General features: G+C 49.9%; 2 protein-coding genes across 3 annotated transcripts in view; both read right to left on the bottom strand.

Annotated features, from left to right (window-relative positions):
- Nucleotides 1-14,108, bottom strand: part of abr (ABR activator of RhoGEF and GTPase) — a 46,435-nt gene extending 32,327 nt beyond the window's left edge. Inside the window, exons 1-2 of one of the 2 annotated variants that reach the window (XM_030153469.1) lie at nt 2,731-2,936; nt 2,620-2,699 (exon numbers count right to left, since the gene is read on the bottom strand). In XM_030153469.1, coding sequence (XP_030009329.1) covers nt 2,620-2,680 — 61 coding nt within the window. In that variant the 5' untranslated portion in view covers nt 2,681-2,699; nt 2,731-2,936. Of the gene's footprint in view, nt 1-2,619; nt 2,700-2,730; nt 2,937-12,692 lie in introns of those variants that run through there. The other variant, XM_030153467.1, reaches the window with a different exon arrangement.
- A 5,300-nt stretch (nt 14,109-19,408) lies between these two features.
- The window catches only part of aspa (aspartoacylase), a 7,020-nt gene continuing 4,024 nt past the window's right edge, over nt 19,409-22,404 (bottom strand). Inside the window, exons 2-6 of the mRNA XM_030153475.1 lie at nt 22,025-22,220; nt 21,454-21,547; nt 20,975-21,082; nt 20,122-20,231; nt 19,409-19,748 (exon numbers count right to left, since the gene is read on the bottom strand). Coding sequence (XP_030009335.1) covers nt 19,557-19,748; nt 20,122-20,231; nt 20,975-21,082; nt 21,454-21,547; nt 22,025-22,220 — 700 coding nt within the window. The 3' untranslated portion in view covers nt 19,409-19,556. The remainder of the gene's footprint in view (nt 19,749-20,121; nt 20,232-20,974; nt 21,083-21,453; nt 21,548-22,024; nt 22,221-22,404) is intronic.

Raw genomic sequence — 22,404 nt, 5'->3', positions numbered from 1 at the left:
TGGGACGACGCCATTGGCTGGGCTGGTGTTGTTACTCTGCACCAATTGGCTGAAGGAACGGGGACACACACACAAACAGACACACAAACTACACAAAGTACACAACCCCCCAGGACACACAGCATGTCCCCACAGAGTCCAGACACAAACCCAGTCAGACACATGACACACCCACTAAGATCAGCACAACAAAGGAGGGGGAGGAGGAGGAGGAAGAGGAAGAGGAGGAGGAGGAAGAGGAGGACGAAGAAGAAGAGGAGGACGAAGAGGAGAAGGAGGAGGAGGAGGAGGAGGAAGAGGAGCAGGAGGAGGAAGAAGAGGAGGAGGAAGAGGGGGAGGAGGAAGAGGAGGAAGATGAGGAGGAGGAGGAAGAGGAGCAGGAGGAGGAAGAGGGGGAGGAGGGAGAGGAGGAAGATGAGGAGGAGGAGGAAGACGAAGATGAGGAGGCCCATACAATGGAACATGAAGTGGGAGAACTGACGCCTGAACGCATCACGGGCAGGCGGTGGAGAACTGACGTGACATCAGCGGCGTTGGGCTGACTCAGGCCCTTCGACGCCTGTTTCTATGGTTACGGAGGAGTAAGCGGCTCCACGGATCCACCAGGACCACGGACAAAGACGGAACCAGAACATCCACAAACAAAGCCGACGTCCACGGAACACTGGAACCATAGGGCACAAATATACACCACATACCGCAGAACCTCACTCATAGGAGAACCTCACCCACCACAGAACCTGATCAACCTTAGGACCTCACCCCCCGGAGAAGGACATATGAGGACAGATGGACAGATCAGAGTCCAGTCTGGGTCTGGTCCTGGTCCAGGTCCAGGTCTGGTCCTGGTCCAGGTCTGATCCGAGTCTGGGTCCAGTCCAGGTCCAGGTCTGGTCTTTAACACTGGTGTAAATGCAGATGCTCCTTCACTTGGTCCTGGTCCAGGTCTGGTCCAGGTCTTGGTCTTGGTCCAGTTCTGGGTCCAGGTCCAGTCTGGGTCTGGTCCAGGTCTGGTCTGTCTTTCTTTCTTTTCTTTGATCTAATTAATTCTTCCTGGTTGGTTTTCATGCGTTTGTTTGGTTTAAACATATTGAATGTGAACTTTGACCTTTGACCTGTCAGTGGAAGGCGTTAAATGAAGGTTTTTTTAGATGTTTCTCTCTCTTCTTTTGTTCATAAATCAGGTCATTTCACAGACTTTTATGGAACCATCTGTTTTTCAGAACCAACGGAGCCCAACGGCACTGTCAGGAAAACCTCAAGTACATGGAGGACCCCCCACCACCACACACACACACACACACACACACACACACACACACACACACACACACACACACACGGCGTCCTCTGACTGCGGCCGCTCCACTTTCCTGCGGATGCGGTCGCTGCTTAACATCAGCCTGTTAATGCAGGAAGGATGCAATTCCAGTCCTGGGTTTGGAAAGTGGACCGCACTGATGCATTATGGGATATGAAGGTTGGGAGCGGGTTGTCCCTGTTAGAGGGGGAGGGGCTGACCCAGGGGTCAAAGGTCAATAAACTCCTCAGATCCAAGCAAGTGAATCCGCAACAGTTGGATCATTTCCTACTTGTCATTAAATGCATCTGCACAAAAGACACATGTGACTTTAAAAGAACCAGGGCTCAGAGCAGGTCCCTGAAGGCATCATCACAGAGCGGGTCCCTGAAGGCATCGTCACAGAGCGGGTCCCTGAAGGCATCGTGATGACCTCAAAACTCCCAGAACAAAAAGAGGCAGCAGCGTCCAATAGGATGGAGGCAACAACAACCACATACCAGGAAGACAACACAAACAACCAGAAAGAAAACACAAACAACCAGGAAGACAACACAAACAACCAGGAAGACAACACAAATAACCAGGAAGACAACACAAACAACCAGGAAGAAAACACAAACAACCAGGAAGACAACACAAACAACCAGGAAGAAAACCCAAACAACCAGGAAGAAAAAACAAACAACCAGGAAGAAAACACAAACAACCAGGAAGACAACACAAACAACCAGGAAGAAAACACAAACAACCAGGAAGAAAAAACAAACAACCAGGAAGAAAACACAAACAACCAGGAAGAAAACACAAACAACCAGGAAGAAAAAAACAAACAACCAGGAAGAAAACACAAACAACCAGGAAGAAAACACAAATAACCAGGAAGAAAAAAACAAACAACCAGGAAGAAAACACAAGCAATCAGGAAAAAAACACAAACATGCAGGAAGAAAACACAAACAACCAGGACCTAAAGACACCACTGCCAGGGTCCAATCCAAAGATCCAAACCCACTGGGGGCCATTCAAACCCCCTTGCTCTGACCCCACCCCCCCGGCTGTGACCCCACCCCCTGGCTCTGACGTGCTCATCCACAGAACCACACAGAGCAGATTAAATATTCATGGTCCTCCACACGATGGAACATGACGTTCTTCCTCCAGGTCCATGACTCACCCCCCACTGCCTTTCCACACACTCTCCATGATCTAAAGGGGGGGGGGGGGGGGGGGGGGCTATGGACAGACTCAGTGATGCTCAGTAATGGGTGGGTGGGGGGGGGTGGGGGAGATCAGCTGGGGGGTGGAGTCATACATACTGCTGTACAGGGTGTCGATCCAGGAGAGCCGAGGCAGACCACGGGCGCTCAGAGGCTCCATCCTCCTCCTCCTCCTCCTCCTCCTCCTCCTCCTCCTCCTCCTCCTCCCTCCCTCCCTGTCTCCGTCGGCTGCTCCTCCTGCCTCCTCCTCTGTGTTTCTGTGGCCTCCCTCTCCTGTCGTTCCACCCTTATCCTCAGTAAACAGCCTCCATCTTCAGACGGAGCAGAACGGCGGTGCAGACGCCCTGAGCTCCAGCGGGACGACCACGATGACGACGCTACGATCCAGACGATGCAAAACAACAGGCTCTGAGCGCCAACGCCGGCCAACAACCACCGCCGTTGCTAGGGGAAGACAGAAGCACCTGCTGCCATTGGCTTGCTCACCCCCTTGCCATCAGCGCCTCTCTCTCTCTCTCTCTCTCTCTCTAATGATCCTGAACCAAACAGGCCAGTGTCAGACGTCAGTTAACCTGCCCCCCCCCCCCACCACCACCACCACCGATTCAACAAAAACCACTGGACAAACACAAAACCTACCCATCCTTCACCTTTTAATAAATCATATTAAATCATGTTATATCATATTAAATCCTTAAATTATATTAGATCATATAAAATTATATCAAATCATATTATATCATATTAAATCATTAAAATATATTAAATCATTTTAAATCATATAAAATTATATTAGATCATATTAGATCATATTGTATCATATTAAATCTAATTCTTTTTCTATTCTGTCCTCTTGATTGTCAGTGAAGTTTCTATTGTCCGCGTTTGTTCTGCTCACATGGTAAAACTGTTTTCATTAACGTACAAATCATTCTGTTTTGTCTGAACAATCACTTCATCATCAATCATAGCTGAAAACAATTAATTATTACTACTAATAATAAAGAATTAATAATTAAATTATCAAATATCAGTCTGGCATTTTGACCAGATATTTATTGTGATACTTATTAATTTAGACTATATTTATTCATATCATGGTGGCATTTTGGAGCTGTAATATTCAGTCCTGTAATAAAGAACAATGGGATGGTTTCAACACAAGCCAGACACCACTACCACCACCAGGGGGGGCCCGCCTCTGCCACACCCACCAGGGGGAGCCCGCCTCTGCCACACCCACCAGGGGGAGCCCGCCTCTGCCACCACCACCAGGGGGCGCCCGCCTCTGCCACCACCACCAGGGGGCGCCCGCCTCTGCCACACCCACCAGGGGGCGCCCGCCTCTGCCACCACCCCCAGGGGGCGCCCACCTCTGCCACACCCACCAGGGGGAGCCGGCCTCTGCCACCAACACCAGGGGGCGCCCGCCTCTGCCACACCCACCAGGGGGAGCCCGCCTCTGCCACACCCACCAGGGGGAGCCCGCCTCTGCCACCACCACCAGGGGGCGCCCGCCTCTGCCACCACCACCAGGGGGCGCCCACCTCTGCCACACCCACCAGGGGGAGCCGGCCTCTGCCACACCCCACCAGGGGGAGCCCGCCTCTGCCACCACCACCAGGGGGCGCCCGCCTCTGCCACCACCACCAGGGGGCGCCCGCCTCTGCCACACCCACCAGGGGGCGCCCGCCTCTGCCACCACCCCCAGGGGGCGCCCACCTCTGCCACACCCACCAGGGGGAGCCGGCCTCTGCCACCAACACCAGGGGGCGCCCCGCCTCTGCCACACCCACCAGGGGGAGCCCGCCTCTGCCACACCCACCAGGGGGAGCCCGCCTCTGCCACCACCACCAGGGGGCGCCCGCCTCTGCCACCACCACCAGGGGGCGCCCACCTCTGCCACACCCACCAGGGGGAGCCGGCCTCTGCCACACCCACCAGGGGGAGCCGGCCTCTGCCACACCCACCAGGGGGAGCCGGCCTCTGCCACACCCACCAGGGGGCGCCCACCTCTGCCACCACCACCAGGGGGCGCCCGCCTCTGCCACCACCACCAGGGGGAGCCGGCCTCTGCCACCACCACCAGGGGGAGCCCGCCTCTGCCACACCCACCAGGGAGTGCCTGCCTCTGCCACCACCACCAGGGGGAGCCGGCCTCTGCCACCACCACCAGGGGGCGCCCACCTCTGCCACGGCCTCCCCTCTGTACAGACGATCTGTGACTGAAGACCCATCAGATTAGGACCAGTTCAGCCGTCATCAGCGCCAACAGCAGCTCCTCAACCCAGTACACAGACTGACACAAAGGTATCAGAAAATAAATAAAAACAGGTCAAAACAACAACAATAACAAACAATAATAATAACAACACCCATAATAATAATAACAACAATAATCCCAGGCTGTGATGGTGAGCGTTTCATTAACGCAGACTCATTCTGGGGTCTTTTGTCCTCATGTGACCCTGATGGAACCTGAAGAAGAACTGGACCAATCACAGAGTCAGGTTGCGGTTGTCATGGTAACCCTCTGATACAGTCCTGACTGTGTGAGAGTCGATTATACGACACATGAAACACGCTACAACGAGCAGCTGTTGGATGGAGACATGTCTGGTGCTCAATCAGTTCCCATGACAACATGACACACAGGAAGTACACATATGACCAATACAACACGCCTCCATCACACACAAACAACCACCAACTACACAACAACTACACAACACACAAACTATACCACACACACGAACTAAGCTCACCAACCTTAAACTCGTCAAAGTTTCTAAACTTACTCAAATGTTTTTCCCATAATGCATTTCCTTCTGTCATTTCCAGTTTTCTGTCAGTATTAGATGACAGACAGATCTGACTGTTATCAATGACTTGCACTTCATTACCTCCGCCAAGGAGGTTCTGTTTTTGCCAGGGTTTGTTTGTTTGTCTGTCCGTTAGTGTGCAACATAACTCAAAAAGTTATGGACAGATTTGGATGAAATTTTCAGGGTTTGTTGGAAATGGGATGAGGAAGAAATGATTAAATTTTGGTGGTGATCGGGGGTGGGGGGGCCCACGGGGGGGCACAGACCAGAAAATTTCATCAAAATCTGTCCATAACTTTTTGAGTTATGTTGCACACTAACGGACAGACAGACAGACAGACAGACAGACAGACAAACAAACCCTGGCAAAAACATAACCTCCTTGGTGTGGGGGGGCCCACGGGGGGGACCACTGATCAGCCTTGGCGGAGGTCTGCGCTCTCCGAGTGCTTTTCTAGTTCCAGAATGCAGTCACGTCTTTGTGTTGAAGTTTTCTAGCCATGGAGTCTGCTGTCTTCATCTGTTCATTCTTTTTAATAAATCAGACCCAGATTTAAACCTGGTCCATGTGTTCCTGAAAAGTTCACACCCAGCTGTCAAAGGCTTCTGTAGCCTGTTTTGTTTTGTTTTTTTGTCTTTAGCCTCTTTTTTCGGGTTTTTAGCTTATTACTTATTACCGGCCGACAGGCAGAGATGAATGGGGGGGGACAGCAGAGATAACCTGGGGGAGGGGGGGGGGCAGCAGAGATGGACGGGGGGGGGGGGGGGGGGCACGCCCTCCTCCAATCCAAACCACCGTCAGGGTCTATCCCCTCCCCCTCCCCCTCCCCCTCCCCCTCCCCCCTCTTCCCCCTCCTCCCCCTCTTCCCCTTCTTCCCCCTCCTCCTGTGAGCAGCATGGGGGAGGACAGAGCTGGCAGAAGAACTTCAATTAGGACACAAAGGCTGACAGGAGATGCACCCCCACACACACACACACCCTGCAGGCTCTTTGTCTGGATGCACAGGCCTCAGTACCAGCTGGAGGAAACACTACACACACATGAACACATGAAGAAGAAGACGACGACCACGGCAGAACACACACACTGAACAGGAATGGAACAGAACTGAAGAACCCACAGCAGACAGTAACCATGGAAACACAACAGACCCACAGCAGGCAGTAACCATGGAAACACAACAGACCCACACCAGACAGTAACCATGGAAACACAACAGACCCACAGCAGGCAGTAACCATGGAAACACAACAGACCCACAGCAGACAGTAACCATGGAAACACAACAGACCCACAGCAGGCAGTAACCATGGAAACACAACAGACCCACAGCAGGCAGTAACCATGGAAACACAACAGACCCACAGCAGGCAGTAACCATGGAAACACAACAGACCCACACCAGACAGTAACCATGGAAACACAACAGACCCACAGCAGGCAGTAACCATGGAAACACAACAGACCCACAGCAGGCAGTAACCATGGAAACACAACAGACCCACAGCAGGCAGTAACCATGGAAACACAACAGACCCACAGCAGGCAGTAACCATGGAAACACAACAGACCCACAGCAAGCAGTAACTATGGAAACACAACAGACCCACACCAGACAGTAACCATGGAAACACAACAGACCCACAGCAGGCAGTAACCATGGAAACACAACAGATTAACCAGATAAACCAGTGTGGATCCAAACAAAGAAAACACACACTCTCTCCATCCTCTACACACACACACACACACACACACACACACACACACACACACACACACACACACACACACACACACACACACTGAAGTGTGTGTTCATTTTCCTGGAGCATCACAACCATCAAATATTCATCAACCATCAAAGTGAGAAGGAAAAGGACACACAACACACATTTACACAAAACTACACACAGTTACACAACACACAGTTACACAAAAATACACACAGTTACACAAAACTACACTGTTACACACAACTACACTACTGTGTAAATGTTTATCCAGTCCAGACACACACACACACACACACACCAGATCCTTACCACTGACCCACAAACACAACACAGATACACACACATCTACACAATCCACCACCGCCCTCTGGTGTCCACCTTCTGCTACTGCACCTGAAAGGTGGTGGTGGTGTTGGGGGGGGGGGGGGGGGGTCACACCGTTAAGAGAGGTAGTCATGACCAGGACCTGGACCACAACCTGGACCTGGACCAGGACCTGGACCCAGTTCATACACAAATTATAACCATTATTGACAAAAATACAAATTAAACCAAATGAAGAAGGAAGACAAAGTTAAAGAGAAATGTTCTGATGGAAGATGGAGACACAGAACCACAGACAGAACCACAGAACCCCAGAGAGAACCACAGACTCCGCCTCCACTGGGACAGGTGTCCAATGGGGGGCGCTGTTCCCAAGGCCCCTCCCACAGTGAGTCCGCTCTAACACCAGCTGGTCCTGGATCAGCCGGTGGAGGTCAAAGGTCACCCATCATCCACATAGCACCTGCATCAGGAGGTCATGTGACCTGAACCTGAAGTCCCTGAACTGTGGCCCAGTGGAACGTCCTGCTTTGAGAAGAACATGTGGGTTCAGATGTGCACACGCTCATGTCTGCGTTAGTTCTGTTTCCACTGAATACAGGAAGTGAAAGTGATGAAGGCAGCAGAACTGCCTCCACAGGAAACCACACACACAACACACAGCATCTGCACACGCTCAGAGACCACCAGGATCTGCACACGCTCAGAGACCACCAGGATCTGCACACGCTCAGAGACCACCAGGATCTGCACACACTCAGAGACCACCAGGATCTGCACACGCTCAGAGACCACCAGGATCTGCACCCATGTGGTCTACAGTCATCTGGTCCATGTGGTCCAACCAGAACCAGAAAAACCAGAAGCAGAACAACCAGAACCAACCCTGGGTCCATCCAGTCCAGTCCAGGAGGACATTCACCTGTTCATAAATGGATTGAATGTCTGTGAGGACATGCACAAGTCTGTCCACACTGATGCCACCGATTGTCCTCACCATGTCCTCTAGTGACTCAGGTGAGCACAGGTGAGGAGGTTCCCCAACCCCCCCAGGTCTGTGACACGAGGCTGGGACGGGACACTTAAAACACTTAACGCAAAAAAGATTAACATAGTTTAAAGCTGCGGATGACTTCAGTGTGTCTGTCCACCCTCAGTCCTGTCCTCAGAATCATGGGTCCGTTAGTCTGTCCCTGGTTCTGGTCCCTCACAGTAAACACTTCCATAGTGAACTCCATCAGAAAAAGTCCATGTGTATACAAACAGAGCAGCATTAGGACCACTGCAGCAGCAGCATTAGGACCACTGCAGCAGCATTAGGACCACTGCAGCAGCAGCATTAGGACCACTGCAGCAGCAGCATTAGGACCACTGCAGCAGCAGCATTAGGACCACTGCAGCAGCATTAGGACCACTGCAGCAGCATTAAGACCATTGCAGCAGCATTAGGACCACTGCAGCAGCATTAGGACCACTGCAGCAGCATTAGGACCACTGCAGCAGCAGCATTAGGACCACTGCAGCAGCATTAGGACCACTGCAGCAGCAGCATTAAGACCACTGCAGCAGCAGCATTAGGACCACTGCAGCAGCATTAGGACCACTGCAGCAGCAGCATTAGGACCACTGCAGCAGCATTAGGACCACTGCAGCAGCATTAGGACCACTGCAGCAGCAGCATTAGGACCACTGCAGCAGCATTAGGACCACTGCAGCAGCAGCATTAAGACCACTGCAGCAGCATTAGGACCACTGCAGCAGCATTAGGACCACTGCAGCAGCATTAGGACCGCAGCAGCAGCAGCATTAGGACCACTGCAGCTGCATTAGGACCACTGCAGCAGCAGCATTAGGACCACCGCAGCCGCAGCATTAGGACCACCGCAGCCGCAGCATTAGGACCACTGCAGCAGCATTAGGACCGCAGCAGCCGCAGCAGCAGCAGCAGCAGTGAACAGAAACGGCTTCAATGCCTCTGACTACTGCAGCTGCACAGAGCTCCACTTCTAAACTCTGGGATGTGTCTAGGGATGCTCCGATACCGATATGAGTATCAGGCATTGGCTCCGATACTCGTGTGTGTACTCGTACTCGTAAAAGATATCCGATACAAATGCACCGATCCCACTTCTGTCTGTGTGCCTTTCCCAGTTCAGTGCAGCAGGTACGAGGAGGAGGAAGAATGTGTGTGAGTGTGAAGAGTGTGGAGATGGAACCAAAGAAATGAGGCTGATCACAGTAAGGCTGACTGACAGTAGCGTTCAGACACAGACAGATACAGACGCAGCCTTCTGTCCGTCCTCTGCGTACATTCATCTGTTTTCCAGCTGATGGCGGATGAGTACCCAGACAGAGAATACCAGCAGGAGTACGGAGCGGTGCGGACCGCCGCCAGTGGAAGTGAAAACCAAACTTAAAACTCATTTGTCTTTTCTCTTCCTGCTGAAGCTAAACTTTTAAACCTTACAGAGAAAACACTAACATTAGTATCACAGTAGTGTTCCCTCTGTCGTCTACAGGTTTGGTATTACTGACTTTCTTCTTCTTCATTAAACTTTCCTCTTCTTCGTGGTATTTGTCCAGTATGGTTAATTCAGAGCGGCGCCCCCTGGTGGATTAACTGACAAACGCTCATTCCAACACATTAAATGTCAGTAGCAGCACTTTGTTCCAGTCAGACTAATGACAACGACAATAAAGCACATTTACAAAAGGAACTAACGACTGGAATGGGATTACTAAGGACTAGGATCAGTACTCTGTATCAGCAAGTACTCAAATGTAAGTACTCATACTCAAACTCGGTCTGGAAAAAAATGGTATCGTGCATCCCTAGTTGTGTCTAAACTCTGGGATGTGTCTAATAGGTTTGATTGTTGTGGACTGATGGACGTTGTCCAAACCAAGCCCAGCAGCGACTCCCAGTGTTGAACAGAACCGACAGAACCTCATGGACAGAACAGAACCGACAGAACAGAACCGACAGAACCTCATGGACAGAACAGAACCGACAGAACAGAACCGACAGAACCTCATGGACAGAACAGAACCGACAGAACAGAACCGACAGAACCTCATGGACAGAACAGAACCGACAGAACCTCACGGACAGACACTCGAAGCCCAGACTGAAAACATTCCCAGACTGAAGACGCTCCGAGTTCCTCAACATGAACCCAGGACGGGTCTGGACACGTTCCGCTGATCTGAGACCAGGTCTACGCAGTCAAAGGAACTCGGTGAACTGGGTTCCTCTGTCACATTCACAGACCCGGTCCGTATCTAGACCTCAGACCGGGTCAGACCCACTAACATAACAAACATAACCTGATTTTATTGACACAGACCCAAAACCACAGGCCCGGTTTTACCATCGCAGAGAGGCGTTCAGAACTGTGGGATTTTACAGCTCTCATCACTCTGTTTCTAGGGTCTGACCAGGTTCACCTGAGCCCATCCATGGCCCGTCAGAACCAGACCCTGCAGATGTGGAAAGAGGATGTGATGTCACACAGCGGACACTCAAACACAACAAACCCAAGACGTCACAGGTCACATGGTGCATTCAGGGACCTCACACATTTAGGGGACATTTGGGTTCCAGTGTTTTCACTAAGTTTGTGGAAAATAAGAAGAACAAGATGTATATTTGTACATGATATTTAATGGTCCTACTGAAAAGTCCAAAGGAACCAGAGTCCGAAGGAACCAGAGTCTGAAGGAACCAGAGTCTGAAGGAACCAGAGCCCGAAGGAACCAGAGGTCAAAGGAACCAGAGTCTGAAGGAACCAGAGGTCAAAGGAACCAGAGTCCGAAGGAACCAGAGTCCGAAGGAACCAGAGTCCGAAGGAACCAGAGTCTGAAGGAACCAGAGTCCGAAGGAACCAGAGGTCAAAGGAACCAGAGTCTGAAGGAACCAGAGGTCCAAGGAACCAGAGTCCGAAGGAACCAGAATCCAAAGGAACCAGAGTCTGAAGGAACCAGAGGTCAAAGGAACCAGAGTCTGAAGGAACCAGAGGTCCAAGGAACCAGAGACCGAAAGAACCAGAGTCCAAAGGAACCAGAGTCCGAAGGAACCAGAGTCTGAAGGAACCAGAGTCTGAAGGAACCAGAGGTCAAAGGAACCAGAGTCCGAAGGAACCAGAGTCTGAAGGAACCAGAGGTCAAAGGAACCAGAGTCCGAAGGAACCAGAGGTCAAAGGAACCAGAGTCCGAAGGAACCAGAGTCCGAAGGAACCAGAGTCTGAAGGAACCAGAGTCCGAAGGAACCAGAGGTCAAAGGAACCAGAGTCTGAAGGAACCAGAGGTCCAAGGAACCAGAGTCCGAAGGAACCAGAGTCCAAAGGAACCAGAGTCTGAAGGAACCAGAGTCTGAAGGAACCAGAGGTCAAAGGAACCAGAGTCTGAAGGAACCAGAGGTCCAAGGAACCAGAGTCCGAAGGAACCAGAGTCCAAAGGAACCAGAGTCCGAAGGAACCAGAGTCTGAAGGAACCAGAGTCTGAAGGAACCAGAGGTCAAAGGAACCAGAGTCCGAAGGAACCAGAGTCTGAAGGAACCAGAGGTCAAAGGAACCAGAGTCCGAAGGAACCAGAGTCTGAAGGAACCAGAGTCTGAAGGAACCAGAGGTCAAAGGAACCAGAGTCCGAAGGAACCAGAGTCTGAAGGAACCAGAGTCCGAAGGAACCAGAGTCCGAAGGAACCAGAGTCTGAAGGAACCAGAGTCTGAAGGAACCAGAGGTCAAAGGAACCAGAGTCCGAAGGAACCAGAGTCTGAAGGAACCAGAGTCTGAAGGAACCAGAGGTCAAAGGAACCAGAGTCTGAAGGAACCAGAGTCCAAAGGAACCAGAGTCTGAAAGAACCAGAGTCCAAAGGAACCAGAGGTCAAAGGAACCATCATCATCTTCTTCATCATCATCATCTCCACACCAGTTCATGAGGACACAGGTGGCCTTTAACTAACAGTCCACCTGGTCCATCTGATCCACCTGGAACTGATGTTAAACCAGGTCTTTGGACTCATGAGTCCAACTGTAAATGCGTGGATCGGGTTCAGTCTGAACATGAGTCCAAACCCGCAGAACCAGGAAAGCCATCACACATGTTCACCTACTGCCTCCCAGAAGACCACAACAACTGGAGCAGAGCCACAGCACAGGTCAGAGGTCAGAGGTCAGCAGTGACCCTTAATGACCCTTTAATGTCCCTTACATTCAACCCTTTGTCATTAGATATACATGATGGGTCTGGACCTGGTTCTGGTCCCGGTCCGGTTCGGGGGTCTTACCTGCAGATGAGGAGTCCTCGTGGTCGGAGCTCAGGTCCCCGTCGCTCCTCCGGTCCGGGGTGCTGGTTCCGGAGCCCCGAGAGGCCCTCCGGTGGCCCGGGAGGACCGACGGGGACAGCCGGCCGTCGTCGGAGTCCAGGTCCCGGCTCTGTCTGAAGGGCCTTCGGGGGTCCCTGAGGCTCCGGGGGCCCGGGTCTCGACACAACCCCCCCGGGACCAACAGGTTGCTCCGGACGAAGTTCTCGTTCAGCTCCGGGTCTTCGTACTCGCGGTCGCTGGCGTCCTCGGACCGGACCCCCCCTGCGTCCAGGGACGCGGCTCTCTGGGGGGGGGCCGGGATGGGCACCGGTTTACCCATCCGACCTCCAGACCTGGTCCCGCCGTGGCCGAGGACCTCCGCCGCCCGGGGCCCGGGACCCGCGGGTCCGTCCCTCCTGTGCCGGGCCACGGTGGTCTGCAGGTAGACCACCTTGAACTTCTCCCGCTCCAGAGCCTCCTGGAGCCGCCTCAGCCGGGCCCGGCAGCCGGCCAGCTCCGCCTCCATGTCCGCCACCGTCCGCAGCTCCATGAGCGGAACCTCCGCGTCCGAGCCGAACTCGGACCTCCAGTGCCGGCTGAACTCCTCCTGGTCCCACATGGTCCGCTCCTGGTCCCACATGGACCCCTCCTGGTCCCACATCTAGGCCCGCTTGGGGCTCCGCGCGCCTCCCGCCACGGAGTCCGGACCGAACCGGTGGAAGGACGGCCCGGGGGCACGTGGACGGACCGACCGTGAATAAACCGCGGACAGACCGTGGACAGACCGTGGACAGACCGTGGACCGGGTTCCGATGAGTTCGGATGGATCCGCAACAAACTTTGTTACTTCCTGGATCGAGGTGCGTTCAGGGACTGTCGGATTACAGAGCGTCTGTGAGTCTGTAGTACTTCAAGCAGAGCCGGAGTACAAATACTTTATATTTATACTCTGTATTTTTACAGGTGACCGTCCGGTACCACAATATATGAGTCTATCAGCCAATAAAATAATAATCAGTAATAAAACACGCAGAGTTTGAGATCAATGGCACAGATGTAGACCAGAGTGAACTGAGTCCAGGTTCAATGAATGGGTCTGAGTTAATGAGGCTAATAGAGTTTAATTAGTCTTATTAATTAGGGACCGAGCCGAAAGTTACCTGCAAGCAAGGCCCTATTGTTTTTCGTTCGTTTTTATATTATTTTTCTTACTCCGCCACTTTCACCTGGATTGTGACCCCCTGAACATGCTCCAAAACTCACCAAATGTGGCACACATGTCAGGTCCGGCGAAAAATGTGATACAGTGTAAAAATTATACCCATAGGTGCCATAGCGCCCCCTAGAGACACAAAAACGGCCCTAGCAGCCTGTAGGAATGTCGTAGAAACATGAAACAAACGCCAAAATTTTCATCTCATCGAGCCCGAAAAATCATACACAGACACTCATGAGCTAACTCCAACAGGAAGTTCAGAATTTGCCTTTCAAAATAAATGCTCAAATTGCAAACTTCCAGTAGGAATGTCGTAGACACACAAAACCAACGCCAAAACTTTCGTTTAATCGAGCCCAACAAATCACGCATTGACACCTATGAGCTAGCTCCAAAAGGAAGTTCGCAATATGCCTTTCAAAATAAAATTTCTATAACTAACTCCGATGACACCGTTTGTCGTATTGACTTCTAAATAACACCAAACGATAGAGTGAACCCTCCTCAAAAAAGTGTTCTCGTAACTTAGTCTTAACTGTCTTAGATTTTTTTTAGAAGCCAGTAAAGTTGCGATGTTTGGAACTCATTTTTCACTTTGCAGTTTTTCCCCACATGTGACATATCTACGCGTTCATGGGACTCACCACAATGCTCACATGCAAAAAAATTTTGAGATACGATGTACGGTTATTGATTTATAACAATTTGTTTCTTTTCATACTTTTTCCTCTTTAGACTGCCATTTGACCCCCTTAACATGCTCCAAAACTCACCAAATTTGCCATGTATGTCATGGCTGGTGAACACTTTCATACAATATCAAATTCAACCCCTTGGGTACCAAAATGGACTCTGTAGCACCACCTATGTACTAAAAAACACACAAAATCTGCCCTAGCGGCCAGTAGGAATGTCACAGAAACATGAAACAAATGCCAAAATGTTGGTCTGATTGAGCCGACAAATCATACACTGACACTCATGAGCTAACTCCAACAGGAAGTTGGCAATCTGCCTTTGAAAGTTATTCTACAATTCTGCAATTACTGCTTATTCATTTCAGACTTTTGACACAAAAGTTATACCTCATTAAATTCCCACAAGTCTGCAGAATCCAAAAGTGAAAGAATTTTTCAGATACGACCTACGGTTATGGAATTATGGCGATTTTTTTGAAGAGTGTGTTTAGTTTCACTTTTCACAATGACAAAATCCCTATATAAGGCTTACCAGTGCAGGCTTGTGTGTGTCTGACAATAGATCAGTGGTCAGTGCTATGATCTATTGTACAGGAGTCCTGGGTTCCAACCCCAGACATGACAATGAATTATTATTTTTTTTTTTTTTCCACTCACATTTTAAAACAGGTTTTGCTGCATTATATTGTGGATATTGGAATTTTTTGCATATTAAAAGTACATGGACTACATTTTTCTAAATAAAACCCCCATTAAAAATAATACATAATGTCTATTACATAACTGCTTTTCATTTTTATGACCAAACGCTCAACTGTTTGTACAATGTTTCTTCATACAAAAGTACTCTTTCTCACAGACACACATGCTCACACAATAGGGTTTTAATAATAGCCTTAAATGTGATAGATCATCACTTTTATGCTCAATTATTCATACAATTTCAATTAATTTTTCTAACTGATTCTTTCTCTCACATACAAAACAAATGCACATACACACAGTAGGGTTTCCAAAATAAAAGTCTCATTTAAAGGTGATGGTGGTTTCAGCAGAGGGTCGCTGGTGTTCTGTACAGATGTAAGGAGGACGGACACTAAAGGGTGGGAACTGGTATGGGGACGGAGAGGTGTGAGTGGAGCTGAGGTGTGGACGGTCACGGGAGGCGGTTCGTGCAGGAGGCGGAACGCCCGGTGCGAGGTCCCGCCCAATGCTGCTTGCAGCTTTCATTAATAAATTATTATTATTATTATTATTATTATTATTATTATTATTATTATTATAACAGTGTGTATACTGACCCTTTCCGTCTGTTTCAGGTTCTGCTGTTTTCATAAACACATGATGAAGCTGTAGATTCACATGTTTATCAAATCCAATCAGTGAACTGGACCTGAAACATGTTCAACTATGAATGAAACAACTTCTGCTTTAAACCCATGAAAACACATGAGCAAACTCATCTGTTCCTCATTGTGGTCACATTGAAACCATCAGCTAAAAAAACCCACAAACAAACAAAAAACAACGAAACCATCAGCAAAAAACAAAAACAAATAAAAACATTAAAACATCAGTAAAAAAAAACACTGAAACCACCTGTAAAAAAAAAACAAAAACAAACTGTGAAACCATCAGTAAAAAAAACAAAAAAAAAACATCTGACCTGATCTCATGGTTATTTATATTTATGTTGTTTATATTTATATTATCAATATTTCTATTATTTAAATTCAGATTTAAACTGGGTTTTTTTTATTATTATTTATATTTATATTATTTATATTCAGATTATTTTGATTAAGTTTTAGATTATTTATATGTATATATATCTGTGGTCCTCTGCTGCCTGTCTGTGGTCTCCTCCTGTCTGTCCTTGGTCCTCTCCTGTCTGTCTGTGGTCCTCTGCTGCCTGTCTGTGGTCCTCTGCTGTCTGTGGTCCTCTGCTGCCTGTCTGTGGTCCTCTGCTGTCTGTGGTCCTCTCCTGTCTGTCTGTGGTCCTCTCCTGTCTGTCTGTGGTCCTCTGCTGCCTGTCTGTGGTCCTCTGCTGTCTGTGGTCCTCTGCTGTCTGTCTGTGGTCCTCTGCTGCCTGTCTGTGGTCCTCTGCTGTCTGTCTGTGGTCCTCTGCTGCCTGTCTGTGGTCCTCTGCTGTCTGTGGTCCTCTGCTGCCTGTCTGTGGTCCTCTGCTGTCTGTGGTCCTCTGCTGCCTGTCTGTGGTCCTCTCCTGTCTGTGGTCCTCTGCTGTCTGTGGTCCTCTGCTGCCTGTCTGTGGTCCTCTCCTGTCTGTGGTCCTCTGCTGTCTGTCTGTGGTCCTCTGCTGCCTGTCTGTGGTCCTCTGCTGCCTGTCTGTGGTCTCCTCCTGTCTGTCTGTGGTCCTCTGCTGTCTGTCTGTGGTCCTCTGCTGCCTGTCTGTGGTCCTCTGCTGCCTGTCTGTGGTCTCCTCCTGTCTGTCTGTGGTCCTCTGCTGTCTGTCTGTGGTCCTCTGCTGCCTGTCTGTGGTCCTCTGCTGCCTGTCTGTGGTCCTCTGCTGCCTGTCTGTGGTCTCCTCCTGTCTGTCTGTGGTCCTCTGCTGCCTGTCTGTGGTCTCCTCCTGTCTCTCTCACATCTGTATAAACCACTTCAGACTCGTCCATCGTGTTTTTATTGTTTATTTTATTGCTTTTATTGACATTTTTTTGTTGTTGGTGTGTTTTGTCCACAGGACGTGGACGACAGCAGGTTGGACTAAAGACAGAAAAGTGTGAAACTTTTAAAGGATTATATCAGATCGACACGTGAACATGACGGTGACTGAAGTCAAACATTAGAACAGACGTGAGGACGTCACAGTCACATTCAACCACAGACTTTATCAAAACACACACAAGTCTAGGATGAAGTAGAAAAGCACTGGGACAGCGCAGACCTCCACCAAGAATGAGCTGTGTCACCCCCCCACCCCACCCCCCCACATCACCAAAATGTAATCATTTAATCAACACACAAAGCAAAGTGATCACAATACGTATACAATAGGACAGACGGTCCAAAGAAGACCGTCTGTCCAACACATGATCCACCAATAACACCTGAAATGTGGAGTTTCCAGTGTGTCTGTAAGTGTGTGTGTGTGTGTGTGTCTCTCTCTCTCTCTCTCTCTCTCTCTCTCTCTCTCTCTCTCTCTCTCTCACTCTGTCTCTCTCTCTCTCTCTCTGTTAAGGCAGGTGGTTCAGAGCACCAGACTGGATGTCTAAGGCCACAGAGGGTTCACACACAGTTTAGGGTCAGAGGTCAGAGGTCATGACCTTATTCATGTGTCCTGAGCAGCTACTGTTAAACAGAGAATTCACATGAGTCCAGTGTCCATCACCTGTCCATTTGGTCCCTTTGGTCCCTTTGGTCCATCTGTCCTAAACTGTCCCATATTTCTATAAATGTGTCCAAACACATGTGTGGAATGTGTTTGTGCGTTCAGTCCCTGCTGTGCTGATGAGTTTCTTTCTTGTGGCAGAGGTCAGTGTCAGTTCTGAACAGGAACATAAATCTGTGTTGGTTTGAATCTAGAATGCAGGTTCCTCCTCTGTCTCCTCCTAAATTCTAAACAGATGTGCTTTCCTGCAGTGTCCACACATACTCACAGCACAGGTGTTTGTGTCAGACTGCAGGTGAAGCTCCTCTGACCCTAAAATGACTCCCATTAAATGCTCAAATCTGTTCAGTTGTTTTCATTTCATTGACTCCAAATGTGTTGGAACCCGTTCATCTCTCAGACCAGTTGGTTCAGAATCAGTTTGATCCCAGATCAGTGGACTGGATGTTGTTCACTTCTCCTCCATTCCCGTGTCTGTGTTTGTTCATTCCATCTCTGCTCAGTGCATTTGTCCGTAGACGCTCAGCGTCCATGCACTTCAATGGGACTGAGTGGAACTGCTGGAAAACCACTACAAACTGGACCAGCACTGGACACATGACACCCTGTCGTCCCGCCCCCGGACGCTCGGCGTCTCCGGGGGCGAACGGAGCCGTGAGCGGAGCTGTGGGCGGAGCTCGGCCGGGCCGGACGCCAAGCTTCCGCGCGCCGATCGGAGGACGGGACCGAAGGCTGAATGCGGTTTGATTGACAGCTGTTTTCAGATCTGCTCCTTCACTGACACAGTTCAGTTTAATACCGTCACACATTCTGCTGTGGAATCACAGAAACCAAATGAACTGTTCATTTACTGACCTGGAAGAAAACACAAGCACTGGACTAACTGGTACACTGGACTGAAGGGACACGTTTTCTTGTTCAGTTTCATCTGGTTTTGTAGATCGTTCCATCAGTCAGACTGAACTAACTATCCAGTCCCTGGAAAAGACGCCGACTGTGTTCAATAAGGAAATGGAGCATTTTCTGAAAAAGGAACGGAGGAACAATTTATGTTTAAAGAACTGGACCGTTTTTTTGATGTAAGCGACAATGAGCTTCAACTGTCTGAAAGAGCAGCAGCAAACACTGATACACATGTTTGGGAAAAACTCTTCTTCTTCTCTTGTTCTAACATCCATCCACATCTGTTTGTTTTGGTCATGTGACTCTAGTTGGACTCAAAGGCCTTTCCGTTACAGTTTTGGGTCAAATACCAATTTAACTACGAACAAACACCTGGAACAACAACAACTATTCAGAGAAAACTAGAGTTTGACTCAAACTGTGGTTTTAACATTAAACAAATTTTAAATGAACAGTTAAATTAATGTAATTAGAGGGAAAATGAAAACAGACTAATGAGTTCAGTAAAAACCGTCCAATCAGAGAACAGCCTTTAACCCTCACAGACGTTCTTTGCATAGTTAATGGTTCTCCACTGGTCCCACTGGATCAACTAACTCTTGTGCGTATGGGTTCTACTGGGATCAGCTGATGTTTAAACCCCACTGTTCTACAGGTTCTGCTGGGAACAGCTGACCGGTTCACGCCTTGCGGACGGCATTGGCGCTCAGAGTCTCTCGTCTGGTGGCGACAAACGCCTGCTGTTTCTCGTAATACGCCGCCTCGTTAATGAAGGTGGGGTAGATGGTACCAGAACCCTGGTACCTTATGGTCTTCCCATCGAAGGTTTGGAACATGGGGTCACCGGGGTTCAGGGGCTCCCAGTCACAGTCCTGCAACAACACAGCACAGCCACCAGGGGCGCTTTTAGAACATAGAACAGTCAACAGTTAGAACACAAACAAACCCCCAGGGGCGCTGTTCCACCATATGGATAGAACAAACAGAGCAGACGTTCCACCGTTCTGTTCTACTATTGGTCTAATATTTATACATATTTGATCATGTTCTCTGAGCCTGATGACATCATCAGCACCTGAACCGCAGCGTTGATGACATCATCGACACCTGAACCACAGCATCAATGACATCATCAGCCCAACATCTGGGTGGATATACTGAGCTCAAAGCTGGACCCGGTCCAATAAACCCTCCTGGTGGACCTGGACCAGGTGTGTGTGACCCGGGTCATGTGATGCGGTTTACCTGTAGGTTGGGGTGGACCATGGCCATGATGTTCCCGTTGGCATCTCTGGGGTAATCGACCCGCTCCGACACCCGGAACACTGGGACGGAACACGGAGGAAACTCCACCCCTAACACACACACACACACACACACACACACATGAACACACAGTACCAACACAGGCCCAGAGGATGCTGGGAAATGTCCATGGTTAAAGCTCCAACTAAACACAAAGGTCACCCCCCCCCCCCCCCCCCAGTCTTTGTTCAGTGTCAACGTGTCCACGGTTACATAACACGTCCCCATTCAGTGTCCTGGACGGGAAGAGGACGGCCTCCGAAGCTCAAATGAACCGCAGTCAGTCCGGTCTGTGAACGCCACGTGACCTGGAGCTGCTGAAAAGAAAGGGACAGCAGAGACAAAGGAGGCAGGAGGACGGTACACAACGCAGCAACACAGAGGCAACGCAACGGAAAAGAACGGAATGGAACAGACGAGGCTGGTTTCCAAAAACACGACTGAAACAAACTCAGATTCAACGGTTGACTCTGAAACACACATTGAGTTTGGACAGGCAACATGTTTGACCAACAAGTTGATTCAGGAAAAAAGTTCATAGTCAGGCAACATCAGGCAATGGGCAACAACAGGAAACAGGCAACAACAGAAAACAGGCAACAGAAATGAGCAACAATAGAAAACTGGCAACAATAAGAAAAGGCAACAACAGGAAACAGGAAAAGGCAACAACAGGAGACAGGCAGTAACAGGAAACAGGCAACAACAGGAAACAGGCAACAACAGGAGACAGGCAGTAATAGGAAACAGGCAACAACAGGAGACCGCAACGGAACCATGTGACCGACCTCACCTTCATTGAACAGTTCGATGAAGTCCAAGGCGTGTTTCAGGATCTCCCTCATGGACTCAAAGATGTTACTCCTGAGGACGCCTTGAGGTTGAGGCCCCACCTCCAGACCTGGAACAGAACCGGAACCAGAACCACAGGGGTCAACTACAGGGGTCGACCACTGGGGTCAACTACAGGGGTGAAATACAGAGGTCAACCACAGCGGTCAACTACAGGGGTCAACTACAGGGGTCAACCACAGTGGTCAACTACAGGGGTCAACTACAGCGGTCAACCACAGCGGTCAACTACAGGGGTCAACCACAGCAGTCAACTACAGGGGTTAACTACAGGGGTCAACTAGAGGGGTCAACCACAGCGGTCAACTACAGGGGTTAACTAGAGGGGTCAACCACAGGAGTCATTTACAGGGATCAACTACAGGGGTCAGCTGCAGGAGTCAACTACAGGGGTCAGGGGTCAGCTGAGGGTCAACTCACCGACAGGGTGTTTGGCCACAGAACGAGCGGTGGAATATTTGAGCAGTGGATGTTCGTTGAGCAGAACCAGACAAGAGGCCGGAGCCAGAGCTTTCTGAAAGAACAAGAGAAGATCATCAAACACCAGAACGGTTCAAGAAAAATGGAGCGAGTCCACTTTAAGGTTCTGCTCGACTGAACTGACCCTTGGACCTGATCCTGAACCCATCCAGGTTTTATGGTCTGTTAGGACCCAAACCCAGTAAATATTAACAGAACCTGTTTGTGTTTAGTGGAATTATGAAGGTGAAGACACGAGTTCTGACACTAAAGGCCCAAAGAACGTCCATAACCCTAACCCTAACCCTGACCCCTAACCCTGACCCCTAACCCTAACCCTAACCCTGACCCCTAACCCTGACCCATCCTTGAATCTGTTCCAGCTCAACACACTCAGGTCACTCATTCAGTCAACGTTCCTCAGCTTCTGCGAAGACGCTTTAGTAGATGATTGACCTCAACACAAAGACCCATGGACTCAGACTAGACTGACCTAGGTGGACCAGACTGACCCGGGTGGACTGGGTCTCACCTGGATATAGTTGATCATCTGCAGGTTGAAGTGGTCTTTGGAGCTCTCCAGGATCAGGGTGCAGCCCATGTTGGAGGTGGTGTTGTGGAGGTCGAAGATCACGTCGTAGGCGTCTGGACTCCCTTTGGGTCCGAACATGCGGTTGATCTCCTGGGCTCGGAGGACCTCGTAGGGCAGCTGGCCGTCTGCCGGGGCACTGTTGAGCAAACGCAGCGTCAAAAACACTCAGAGGAAGAGGTCAGGGGTCAAAGGTCAGAACCACAGCAGACCAGGTTCTAACAACAGGAGGTGGTCCAATATCTGGACCTGGTCCCAAAGTCAGAACATCAGGGTGGTCCACTAGATGTGACCACAGACCTGGCCCGGGTTCTTTGGTCCTG

Source organism: Sphaeramia orbicularis, chromosome 14 (genome assembly GCF_902148855.1).
Source record: "Sphaeramia orbicularis chromosome 14, fSphaOr1.1, whole genome shotgun sequence".
In the NCBI taxonomy this organism is placed as follows: domain Eukaryota; kingdom Metazoa; phylum Chordata; class Actinopteri; order Kurtiformes; family Apogonidae; genus Sphaeramia; species Sphaeramia orbicularis.
This window is presented reverse-complemented; position numbering and strand designations above follow the sequence as displayed.